Genomic DNA, 13,338 nt, shown 5'->3' with positions numbered 1-13,338 from the left:
TGATACTAAGAGAGATGTTATAAAACTTCTTAACCCTTATTTGGGTACCACGACTCCCACTGGCACACTGGATAAAGCCTGTGAAATCCTTCTCAGAATATTTTTAAATGCATAAAATAGGATACATTGGATCACAAAAGAAAGTTATATTGAAATTCAATTACCAAATTGTTTTAAAAGTTCATACAGCTGCTTAACAAACTGATCCATTCCTGAAGAATCCCCTCTAGAATATCCTAGACCATCATTTGCTTGAAGTCATCCAGTGAGAAGAAATTCCACTACAGCCCCTTCCATCACTCTGTGCTCATCTGAATCACTGAGAAGTCTTCCTCCATTAAGCCTAAATCCACATCTCTGAGGACACACACTTGAGCACACTCACACGCAGCCCCACACCCTCACTTACGGGTCAAAGACCAGGCGCGTAATATACTCTTTGGGCATTCTAGGGAGCTGATGAGAGAACACATTCTGTAAGCCGACCAGCCACATCAGGATCTTTTTGTTTGGCTTCTGATTCAGAGAGTTGCCGACTACGTGGAATTCTATCACTCCTCGGCGTTCTTCCAATCTGGCTGCTTCGTCCCGGGCTGAATGTGCTGACAGAAAGTTGGTCTGGGGTAAGAGCAAGTAGGAGAGAGAAAGGGAAATAGAGAATGAGAAGAGGGGAGAGAGAGTTACCAAAAAGGTACCACCAGGTTAACAATGCCAAGCTTCTCTTCTCTGCTCTGTCAGGGTCTGAGCTGGGAGTCTGTAGGACACACCAAAAGACACTATCTATCTATTCCATTATCTTTCTATCTGTCTCTGTCCATCTGTCTTTCTATCTATCCTATTATCTGTCTATCTTTCTATCTATCCTATCTATCCATTTTATTATCTTTCTATCTATTCTATTATCTTTCTGTCTGTCTTTCTATCTATCTATTCTATTATCTATTTTATTATCTTTCTATATTCTATTATCTGTCTATCTTTCTATCCTATTATCTATTTTATTATCTATCTATACTATTATCTTTCTATCTGTCTTTCTATCTATCTATCTTATTATCTATTTTATTATCTTTCTGTCTGTCTTTCTATCTATCCTATTATCTATCTATTCTATTATCTTCCTATCTATCCTATTATCTATTTTATTATCTATTCTATTATCTATCTTTCTATCTATCCTATTATCTATTTTATTATCTTTCTATCTATTCTATTATCTTTCTGTCTGTCTTTCTATCTATCCTATTATCTATCTATTCTATTATCTTCCTATCTATCCTATTATCTATTCTATTATCTATCTTTCTATCTGTCATATTATCTATTTTATTATCTTTCTATCTATTCTATTATCTTTCTGTCTGTCTTTCTATCTATTCTATTATATATCTATTCTATTATCTATTTTATTATCTTTATATCTATTCTATTATCTTTCTGTCTGTCTTTCTATCTGTTCTATTATATATCTATTCTATTATCTATTTTATTATCTTTCTATGTATTCTATTATCTTTCTGTCTGTCTTTCTATCTGTTCTATTATCTTCTATCTATTCTATTATCTATTTTATTATCTTTCTATCTATTCTATTATCTTTCTGTCTGTCTTTCTATCTGTTCTATTATCTTCTATCTATTCTATTATCTATTTTATTATCTTTCTATCTTCTATCTAGTCTATTATCTTTCTATTATATTATCTTTCTATCTATATTTCTTTCTTTTTAAAACTCTTGCCACCTATCTTATAATTGATACAAGTGATGATGGCAAATTCTATTTCCAAGCTCTCAAATGGCAAGTGGAAACAGATAAGTTCACAGTCAACAGATTCTTGGAAGTGTTGTAGATAGGAAAGTGGAGACTGGATTTCATCTTGGTACTTGGTAACACAAGAACTTTCCTCTTGTGAGACACTATTTTCTTTCCAGAAATATCTAGCCTGTCAACAATTCACCTGGGTCTGCCACGCAGGCTGCCCCAATACAGAGCTCAAAAGCAATGGACATCTTTGACAATTAAAGTAGACAAAATACCAACAAGGAGTGATCTAACATGATCACAGAATAAGCACGGGCTCTGAATTCAAATTCTGTATCTAGATCACCTAACCTTCCTGGGGCTCAGTTCCCTCATCTGTAAAATTTGAAGCCTGGGGGGGGCAGCTGGGTAGCTCAGTGGATTGAGAACCAGGCCTAGAGATGGGAGGTCCTAGGTTCAAGTCCTGCCTCAGCCACTTCCTAGCTGTGTGACCCTGGGCAAGTCACTTGACCCCCATTGCCTAGCCCTTACCACTCTTCTGCCTTGGAGCCAATACACAGTATTGACTCCAAGACAGAAGGTAAGGGTTTAAAAAAAAAAAAATTTGAAGCCTGAACAAAAAGATATAGTAAGTCTTTTTTCTTTTTTTTTTGCTCTTGACCAATGATTATGTCCCCTATTTTCCTCCCTCTCCTACTTTTCAGAACACTCTTGTGTTCTGTTCTCTCCAAAAAATGGAAGATCCTTGAGGACAGAGACAGACTTTCTGCCTATATCTGCATAAACCCAGAGCTTAGCACAGTGCCTGACATGTGGAAAGTGTGTTTCACAAATGCTTGCCTTGGGAAGGAGCATAACTTCTTTGAGACTCAGTTTTCTCATCTATAAATTGTGAATAATAATAGCAGAAACAACAGGGCTGGGGGGGGGGGGGGGGATTCTTGAAATATACATGTAAAGCTTTTCCCAAAACTTAGTTAACTAAATGAATTATATAAAATGTTATCAGTTTCACATACATAATGTTTTTGTATAAATGTGTTATGAACTCATGTATCCCACATCGCTGTGAAGGAGTAGTCCAGCACATTCAGGGTCCCTAGCTTCCAGACTGAGAGTCTAAGAGACTTGGAGAAAGGATGGACTGGTGACAAGGTGTCATTTGGTACTGCGTTAGAAACAGATAATCTGTGGAACTATTTCTGGTTGTAGTAAACGGTATATTCTGGCTTGTGACTAGTACATTTTTTTTCCTTTGGTCTTACATTTTTCCTTCTTTCTTCTACAGTACCTTCATTAATTTAGCGAGAGGGATTAAATATTATTATTTATAATTAGGATGGGAAATAATGGGAAGATGATTAGAGGGGAAAAAATATAATTAAATTAGGGGAGGGTCTTGATTATATTCACACTTGACAAAGGGTTATTTCCAGTGAAAATGAGAAATTTAATATATTTAGTACAAAAGGGGAAGGGAGAGAAGTTCTTTTGTAAACTCCATTGAGAGTCATCTTTAATCTAGTATCTCCTGATCTCTTGCAGATTTAAGAGTCCCTGAAAGGAGATTCATCACGGTTTTGCTAGGATTACAAATTCGTTGCATCAAACGAATTATCAATTAGTGATTGGGATGGGCCAACTAATTCTTCTCCTGCCTGAAATCAACCCCCAGCAAGGCTGAGCATTAATTAATCCTTCAAAGTCAATATTGTCTAGATCGATGATCTGAGGTGAGGGGAGAGCCCCTGGGGTCTCCCTCCCTCACTCATAATCCTCACCTCCGGTCCCAGCATTGCAGCAGGGTCTGTAATGGTGGACATGACCTCGTTGATCAACTCAAGGGGAATATCCCCCACAACTCTGGGTCTCTTGGCTTCCTCCAGAGAATGAAGGTCATTCATTTTTCGCTTCTCTCCTACAAGAACCAACACCACAACTTAAGAGAGTTCATTTTTCAACACAAAACCGATAGTGGAAGTCTCCTCAGACACTTCTTTGTAACCCTCTGAAAGAGGCTTGGGGATACCCAACTTACTGAAAAGCAAAGAGGCCACTAATGTCCTTTTTGGCCAAGAGTTCCAACTTCCTCCTCAGCCAGCTTCCTGCCTGATCTCCCTTTTCCCTCTTCCCCCAATGGAAAGACCTGCCCCCAAAGTAGCAGAACCTATCATCTGGACTTCTTCTTTCATGCAACAACTAAAACCTAGGAAATGCTCTTGATCTTATGATCAGAGATCCAGAGGCAGAAGGGACAGATAAAGAAACTGAGTCCTGGAGAAGAGGATGATCAGCCTCCTAGTTAATGTCCTGGTCTCTTCTTGACCCCAATTCCAGCATTCTACCCACTTTAACCTCTTGCTACTCAAATACTCAGGACAATAGCTTGAGAGAGCAAGAAAGCAATATATTATATAACACCAATAATAAAAAAGCTGCAAAATGTTTCACATGTATTAGTCCACTTGAGCCTTATACATCACCCTATAGAGAGGCACTACCATTATTCTCATTTTCCAGATGAGGAAACTGAGGCTCAGGGATGTTACAAGAAAAGACAATAGGAATATAAGATCACAGATTGAGATGGAAGGAACCTTTGAGACTGACTAGTTTACCCTATTCATTGTACAGTTAAGGAACTAGGGACCACAGGTTATATGACCTATCCAAGGTGTATAATTGAAAATCTGTTATCCTAAAAAAAAGAACTATATTTCCCAGGAGCCCACTGACTTCCTGTCATTACTTACTTCCTGTAGATAGGGAATATTAGGTAGGGACATGGAAGGTAGGGACCTCTTTACTTCCGGTACCAAGCTTGGTGGTGGTAAGGAGGGTGTTTGAACTAGCTGTTCAGCCATGGTCTTTAGTTTATATCCTCATTATTCCTTGATTTCTAATGATCATTTAATAAACCTCCTAAACTATAATATTTTTACTATTAGAGATTAAATTTTACAATGGTCATATAGGTAGTATGAGAGATGAGTATAGAACATAGATTCTCCAATCCAGTGTCTTTCCTATTGTACTACAGGACTGCCCTTAGTCAGTGTCAGGGACAACCTTAGAATCCATATTTCTCCTGGCTTTGAACCTAACCTTCCATCCACTATCACTCTGATCCTTAAGAAGAATAAAATGTACAGCTATAAAGAAGGAAAAATGTAAGACCAAAGGAAAAAAAAATCAAGTCCATTGATGCATTTAGATCGGAAAGAACTTTCAATGGAGACTTCCAAAAAAGAAACTATTTCCCCACATTTCTCTCCTCACCCTTGAAGAACAGACAATAAACAACAAGGTATGGCTTTCTGGCAAGAAGAGGAAGAGGAGGAGGAGGAGGAGGAAGCATACAAGGGAAGCCTAGGTAACCTCAAAGCAAAGCAGTTCACTAAAAATCCATTTTTTCAAAAAAGAATGCAAAACAGAGAACACTTAAAGTAGGTGTAGTTTATAAAGTCAATCACTTTCCTTTGTGGATAAGATTTTTGAGCTTTGAGGGTCAGGTTTCTATTTTCAGTTTTTTCAGTTTATACAAACAAAAGTTGAGGTTATTGTTTAGTATCTGGAAGAAGGATGGACCTCCCACTGGTCCTCATTCTTTCCCCATTGTACCTCCTGTAAAAATAGAGATTTGAACCCCAGACTTCAATCCCCAGAAGTATTTGGCACATCCCAGAATGCCCTATAATCTCACTGGAGATACCCACCTGGGCCGAGAACAAAATGGGTATTTAAACTGACTGTACCACCTACTTGCTTTCTCTGCTTCCACTTCTAAGCACACATGTCTCTCAAGATGCAGAGTAAGTGGCTGTGAATGGGCTTTTCAGCCCTCCTAGACACATGCTTTCTTATTTTGTATTTCTTTATCCTTGGTTTCTAATAATCATTAATAAACCTCTAAATATAATACTTTTAGTAGAGAAACTAATTAATTTTAACAGTTTGGCTAACCACGTCGGTTGTGACGAAATACCTTCAATCCTCTAAATCTTTTCTCTACTGTGACCAAGTTCAGCTTTTAATAGCTATTGCCTAGATTTTTTTTTTTAAGCCACGTTTCTCCAAGGCTTTTTAGCAAGCCTCTTGGCTCATCTTGCTCCTGCTTAGCTGCTTCCCAGCTCCCACCTCCTGCCTGCTAATCACTCACCTGGTCCCAGCCCTGCCTGAGCGCTCCTGCAATTCGGACCTGTTTGATTCAGATCACTCCTGCTCTGGCTGCCCACCTTGACTCCCGGCTGGCTCTTGCTCCTGGCCTCTCTCTCACTCACCTGGACCAGCTGATCCTACCCCAGGCCCAGCCCCAGGACCCAGGCTGCTGGTAGCAGACCCAATTTCTTCAGGATCAAAGACCAGTTGGTAAAAACAGGGGCGATTTTTCCTTAGGCTACGATTAGCCTCCATGTGTTAAGGGGCAGGGGGTACAGTGGGGGAGAAAGAGGAGAAGGAAGAGACTTTTCCAAACAGGAAGTTACAAGCATGGCTACTTTAAAAGGATATCTTTTGACTGCATTGATCCTTTCATTTATCTCACCTGGGAGTCAGGAGAGAATTTCAACTCCCTGCAATTCTTTTGCCCAAATTGAGATTCCTAAAACCCACCCTCACTATGGGGAAGCAGCTCAGGGGCTCAGTGAATTGAGAGCCAGGTGTAGAGACGAGAGGTCCTTGGTTGAAATCTAGCCTCAGATACTTCCTGGTGGTGTGGCCCTGGATAGGTCATTTAACCCCCATTGCCTACCCCTTACCAATCTTCTGCTTTCTGACAATAGGCATCTAAATGGATAATTAAAAAAAAAAAAAACAAGGAACTTTAAAGAGACTGGAGGTTATATTTTTAAGGCTTTTCAGACTGCCATGTTTTATAAAAATCTCTGTATTCTATTACATTTTGCTGATTGTTTTGTTTAAGATTTACCTTGTTGGTTTAAGTTCATATATTACTGCATTCAATACTATTCTGTTACACTGAATCATTTTAATGTACTGGGTTTTAACTACTGTTAAATTCTGTTGCTTTTCCCCTATAACCATACTGAACATTATTGAGTAAGCCCATATAAAAACAGCTTTTCTATTTTTGACTTTGTAAATTGTCACATAGAGGATGGATGGACTCCATCAGAAAATTGCTACAATTATATAACAACCTGTGAAAAATTTAATGAGCTAAATATCTCAAATTGATTTAAGGTTTCTTTAGACATGATTTTTAGAATTTTTCTTAATCTCTGGTCATTTTGCCTGCTCCTAACACGAGGTAAGGCCCATTTTAGTAGCAAAATTGAAATACAATTATAATCCCCAACTCCCTCATTTATAAAAATGTGAATGGAAGCTCCCCAGGCATGCTACTTATTGACCTTCCCACCCAGGGGCCAACATACTCAGATAATTTTATTGAGTTGCTGTCTCCATCTAGACTCGGCCCTTCAGCAGTCACTTCTAACTGTGCAGGCTTTAGGAGGGAGTGAAACTCACTGACCTGATGAGAGTTCAAGATCCTAAATAATGGGAAGATGGTTAGAGAGGGGAAATGTATGTTCCTGACTACGGTCATTTACGACATGGCAGTCCTCCTATCTGGGACTGGAGCGGTAGCGCACCAATAAACCATTTTTAAAATACAGGGAGTATAAATGGTTCCTCTGATCTCTTTAGAGGAAGGGTGTAAAGGCAGTATTACTCGGTTAAAGAATTTACAACTTTGGGGACAGAATTCCAAATTGCTTTCTAAAAGGGCTGAACCAAATCACAGGGCTGTCAAAAGTGCATTAATTCTACTTCTGTTTGTCACATTTTGGGGAGGGGGGGTCAAATTTACCAACTGACATAATGGCAAGGGGTGCCCATTAACTGGGGAATGACTGTACAAATTATGATAAGTGAATGTTGATGTTGAAAAGCTTTTCAGTCACATCTGATCCTCTGGGACCACATTTGGGTGTGGTTTTTTGGGGAAGGAAACACTAAACTGCCATTTCATTCAGTTCATTTTACAGATGAAGAAACTGAGGTAGAGTGAAGTGACTTGCCCAGGGTCACAAACTTAGTGTCTGAGGCCATTATATTACAACTGTACTATAAGAAATGATAAGAAAAAACTAAGAAGATCTGTCTGAATTGATACAGAGTCAAGTGAGGAGAATGGGGAGAACAGAAAAACTTTAGAAATACTGTAATCAATGTAAGAACCAACCACAGTCCAAGAGGACCAACGATAAAACATGGTCCCCATCACCGGAAAGAGAAGCAACAGTCTAAGACATACAAATATCCCTGACTATGCATATTTGTTATAAGGGTTTTTCCCCTACAATGGGAGAAGGAAAGTGGGAGGGAGTAAAAAACAGATTTTTGTTCACCGGAAAGAAAAATGAATTTAATTTTTTTTTAATTACTGGCTGTATCAGAATTTGGAGGGGACAGAGGAGAAGAAAAATTTTAAAAAAAAAACTTTCTTCTTAAATGAAGATATGCAGAAAGTAGTACAAAGTAGCAGGACAGTTTTATTAAATCCTTGTAAAATTCAATCTATATATTTAAAAACTCTAATGGAAATTCACCGTTTTGTAGGTGATTGTCCTTTTTGTTATTGCATGTTGAAATGTCGTCTCTCTGTCGATGACTAACTTCATAATTAAAAAGAAAACAAAAACAGCCCTAAAAGGGAAAAGCCCTGAGCCATCTAAAGCGGCTAAGTTAAGCAGGAGGGCCTCCTCCAGCTGCAGTTTGCAAAGCTTGGCCAAGGAGAGTCTAAGGAATGGTCCTGCCAAGAGGGAAAAGCCAGCTCCAGCCTCAGGCTCTCTTGTGGCTGTTTGGGCACAGACAGAAGATCCTTCCTGCCACACAGAACCAAGCCTTGAGAACAGCAAACACGGAGCAATTCACTCCTTCCAGGCAAAAGGCCATGAGGAAAATAAGGGCCCAGGAGGGGGAAAGAAGCTCCTTGTGGCACCATTATCAAAGCTGAGGGTCTCTAAACGATCACCCTGGTGCAATTATCAATAAAAAGGAAATGGGTCTTGACCAATGACACAGGTAAAACCCAGTGGAATTGCTCATTGGCTCCAGGAAGGGGGAGAGAAGAGGAGGGAAGGGAAAGAACATGATTCTTGTAACCATGGGAAAATATTGTAAATTAATGAATTAAATAAAAATTTTCAATTAAAAGAAAAAAAAAGCTTAGGGTCTGAAGACTGGATAAGAAGGAAGAAGAGAGAAGAGTGGGTAACCATAGAAGAGATCTGCATTTGTTCCTCGGCCAAGACTCCTCCGCTAAACTCACTCTGATCCTTGACCTGGTTCCAAAGCTGTGCTGAAATAAAACAACTTGTGGCTTTAAAACATTCCTTTTTATATTCCGTTCACTTCTCCTTAATCAAGCCTTTATTATTTAACTCGGCTTGTATGCCAGGTACTGTGCTAGACCCTGGGGATACAAAGACAAAAATAAAATACTCCCTCCCCTCGAAGATGGAACACCAGACCGGATTTTCCTCACTTCTAAAATGCATGGGGTTGGACTTTCTATACTAGGCAGTAGAGTGGACAGAATGCCAGACCTGAAGACAGGAAGAGTCATTTTCAAGAGTTCAAATCTGGCCTCACACACTTACTGAACTGTTTGCCTCAGTTTCCTCCCCTGTAAAATAAGCCAGAGAAGGAAATGGCAACCCACTCCAGAATCTTTGCCAAGAAAACCCCAAATGAGGTCATGAAAAGCTGGACACAATTGAAAATGACTGAACAAACAACAATATGTTTAACCGTTTCCTATTTCCACCACTGTAAAATTCCACGACTAAATGTTATATTTTCGTTGCTCTCTCAGTGGTCACTGAATCACTGAACACCACAATTCGTACTTTTGAGCATTATTTCAAAGACTAAAGAAGACTGTAGGTTGGAGTCATCTAAGCAATAAGAAAGTACTAATCCAAGCCGATTGAGCTTGCCCTCCTCCCTCTTCTGGTTCACCTCGGTTTCCTTCGAGTCCAGAAGAGACCTTGCAAACAGGACTCATGCTTCCTCCAATTGGCTGCTCCAGAGAGGACGGGCTCCCATTGTATGATACAGTCCTGGCCACGGGAGGAGGGTTGATGACTGCAATAGAAGAAAAAAGCCAAATGAGGGTCCACTGACACTGACTGAAGTCGATACATTCACAGGCACCTTCTCTCCCAGTGTGCACTGGGATCCCTCTAGTTTCATGGGTTTATAGGGTCCCAAAAGAAAACAAATCAACATCTGACACCCTACACCAAGATAAGTTCAGAATGGGTGAATGATTTGCATATAAAGAAGGAAACTTTAAGTAAATTAGTTGAACACAGAATAGTATACATGTCAGATCTTTGGGAAAGGAAAGTTCTTAAGACCAAGCAAGAATTTTTTAAAAACTACAAAATGTAAAATTAATCATTTTGATTCCAAAAGAACAAATCATTGTTCATTATTAATATCTTTGATATTAGCGACCAAGATCAATGTTCCTAAAACATCAATGAAGTTATTTTAAATAATCAAGGTGGTAATAATAATTATTACAAATATTGCGCTTTAAAGGGTTCCAGGTTCTTTATATGTCCCCATAATTGATCCTCACAATCACCCTGCAAAGAAGGTTCCATGGGATTATTGCTTCCATTCTTAAAAAGAGGAAACTGGGCATCAGTTGAATATCTCAGTACTTGAGCTCACGAAGGGAAGAGAGTTCAAAAACTCATATCAAAAGAAGATGGAACCAGGACCCAGCCCAGAGAGGAGTCATCCTAGAATTTTCCCTCTAACACGTCAAGTGAATCAATAGCTGAAGCAGCAGGTAATTATCCAAGTTGATGGGGAAAGCCACAGGATGAAATGAAATGAACCCAGACCACAGAGAGATCCATTAATCCATAATAAGAACACTGCAGTGGGAAGAGCTGGTGCTTCCGTAAATGCAAAACCTGAATAACGTAACTATTCTAGAAGGGCTCATCAAATGACTGGGATATTCTCAACCAGTCAAACATTCAGATTAATAAGACCTGCCACACATGGTCTCCTATGCCTTCTCCAGTGGGCTTCCCTGGAATAAAGCACTTCAACTTCCTAATTCTCAATTGTATACTCCAGAAAATGTAAGGGGTTGGTGTCTCAGAGGCACCCTGAAGTTCCAGATCTACAAAGGATCTTGATAAGCTTTCTGTGCCCTAACAGGACCTCCTGGACAGATGATGGGACCAAAAATTTCCATCCCACGGAAAGCAACCAGGTGATGACCTTCTCTGATGTGAAGACTGGATTTGGCTCTCCCTGATTGTAACAATGAAGGTACTTAGCTATTCCCTGATGGTGAAGATTTAAATTGTAACTCATGTCTATTTTTAGATTTCAAGTACCCATAGTGTAAACACCCTACTTAAAAGTTAAGTATGGAGACCTGCCTGTTTTTAGATCTGATGCAAAAAGTACAAACACGATACTTAAAACGTAAGTATGAAGATCTGCCCATTTTTTAGATCTAATCACCAAAAGTGCAAATATCCCACTTAATCATGAAATGGGAGATCTGTGACTCACGAGTATGATAGTGGGTAAGGAATCAGAATCAACTAACTGCCTTCTGGGCAGTCCTAGAGCAGAGATTCAGCTGTGATTGGTAGACGTGGAATTAGGGGAAGTGACACAAAAGAAAATGTCTTTAAAAGTGGAGTTCAACTTGGAACTAGAGACTTGGAGTGGAACCTCCTGTGAGAAAGGAGTCCTTCATTTTTGGAAGTGGAGACTGGAGGAATTCTTCATGATTATCAAGTTGTGGCTGGTGAAGAGGGGCAGAAGGATCTGCTGACTGGACTGACACATATTGAATGAAAAAGCTGACCCTTAACGGCTAGCTTTTCTCTGAAGGGACCAGCATCAGGAAAGACTTATCCTCTTGAGAAACTTCCTGGGTCCTCCGCTTTGCCGAGGACAGCTGAAACTAATTCTCCCTACCCGGAGGGGCCGGGAGTAAATTACTTAAGGCTAGATATATAACACACACATACATATATACTTATATATGAAAAATATATATATATTATAGGATCATATGATATGAGGTTAATAATAATGTAACATACATCACCTTATTGTATATGCACATGAGTGTAATAGATTCATATGAAAGTAAATAAAGCTTTATTTGTATATATCATATAGCTATGCACACATACACACACGAAATAGCACAAGCATGTCAATAAATGTGCATGTATATTCTTGTTGTTCAGTCATTTTTCAGTTGTATTCAAGTCTCCAGGACCTCATTTGGGGTTCTCCTGACAAAGGTATTAGAATGGTTTGCCATTTCCCTCTTCACCTCATTTTACAAATAAGGAAATCGAGTCCAATAGTTACATAATTTGCCCAAAGTTTCTAAATTTGAACTCGGGTCTTTCTTCCTGAGTTCCAGACTCTGTGCAGCACCTACATTCCCTAATATTTTAGCCTAGGTAACTGGAAGGATGAGGATGAGGAAGATGATAATATTAAGAACTAGCATTTACACATTTAATCTTCCCAATGACTCCAGGAGGTTGAGGGCTACTATTATTGTTCTCATTGAACAGATGTGGACATTAAGTGTGTGAGAGGTTAACTGACCTGCCAAAGATCACAAGAGCTAATTAAATATCTGGGGCAAGATTTGAACTCAGGTCTTTCCAACTCCAAATCTTAAAACTGTATCCTCATTTACCCTTAACAGCTTTGATGACAATGCCACTAAAAGAGCAATCATCATTAGAAAATGTTTTGGACATTTGGCAGTGGAGTAAAATGACATGGTTTCAGACATCTGCCAAAAATGTGTTGATTTGGGACAATCAGAGATTTGGAGTTCCCCCTCTGCCCAAAGTTCCAACCCACATAGTAGGGGTTTACTAAACTCTTACTGGCAGAAAAACATCCAAAATGAACAAACATGTTGGTATAAAAGTAACTGAGGTTAACCAGCACTGACGCTTTATCAATAATGGACTTTGTTCCTTGGCCCCATGGAATAAGAGTCCCCCTTCCCCTTCTCCATCATTTCTATTTACTTCTTAGGGAAGAGGAGAGGGATCCATGCCAAATAAGTCACTATGGGTCTATTCTGTGGGGACCATTTGTTGAATTTTTTTTTTAGTCCTCAAGTTGGACAAAACTAAATTCCCCAAAGCATAAAGTTGGGTCTGTTCCCAAACATATATGGCTGCATTTATTTGGCTTTAGGGACAAATACTTCTTTCAGGAATCTCAAGTCAGCAGGAAAGGATATTGTGGGGTTTTAACTTCTGTTTAGGTCAGGAATTAATAAGAAAAAACTACAGATCTCAAAGAGTTCCTTGCCTAGCCCTTACTCCTTTTCAGTTTTACACAGTACTGAGTCTATGATGGAAGTAAAGATTTTTTAAAGAATTCATAATAATGTTGTTGTTGTTTCAATTAGGTCCAAACCTTCATGATCCCATTTTCAGGTTTTCTTGGCAAAGATACTAAAGAGGTCTTGTCATGTCCTTCTCTAGCTCATTTTACAGATGAGGAAACTGAAGCAAAC

The 13,338-nt window shown here is 39.1% G+C and overlaps 1 protein-coding gene across 2 annotated transcripts in view; it reads right to left on the bottom strand.

The window, feature by feature from the left end:
- Nucleotides 1–13,338, bottom strand: part of KAT2B (lysine acetyltransferase 2B) — a 119,677-nt gene that overhangs the window by 20,429 nt on the left and 85,910 nt on the right. For both annotated transcript variants that reach the window (XM_001380477.4, XM_007505154.3), the window contains exons 8-10: nucleotides 9,753–9,878; nucleotides 3,545–3,681; nucleotides 410–618 (exon numbers count right to left, since the gene is read on the bottom strand). In XM_001380477.4, coding sequence (XP_001380514.3) covers nucleotides 410–618; nucleotides 3,545–3,681; nucleotides 9,753–9,878 — 472 coding nt within the window. The remainder of the gene's footprint in view (nucleotides 1–409; nucleotides 619–3,544; nucleotides 3,682–9,752; nucleotides 9,879–13,338) is intronic.

Source organism: Monodelphis domestica, chromosome 5 (assembly GCF_027887165.1).
Source record: "Monodelphis domestica isolate mMonDom1 chromosome 5, mMonDom1.pri, whole genome shotgun sequence".
Lineage (NCBI taxonomy): Eukaryota > Metazoa > Chordata > Mammalia > Didelphimorphia > Didelphidae > Monodelphis > Monodelphis domestica.
The sequence above is the reverse complement of the archived record's forward strand: the minus strand, read 5'-3'. Positions and strand labels throughout refer to the sequence as shown.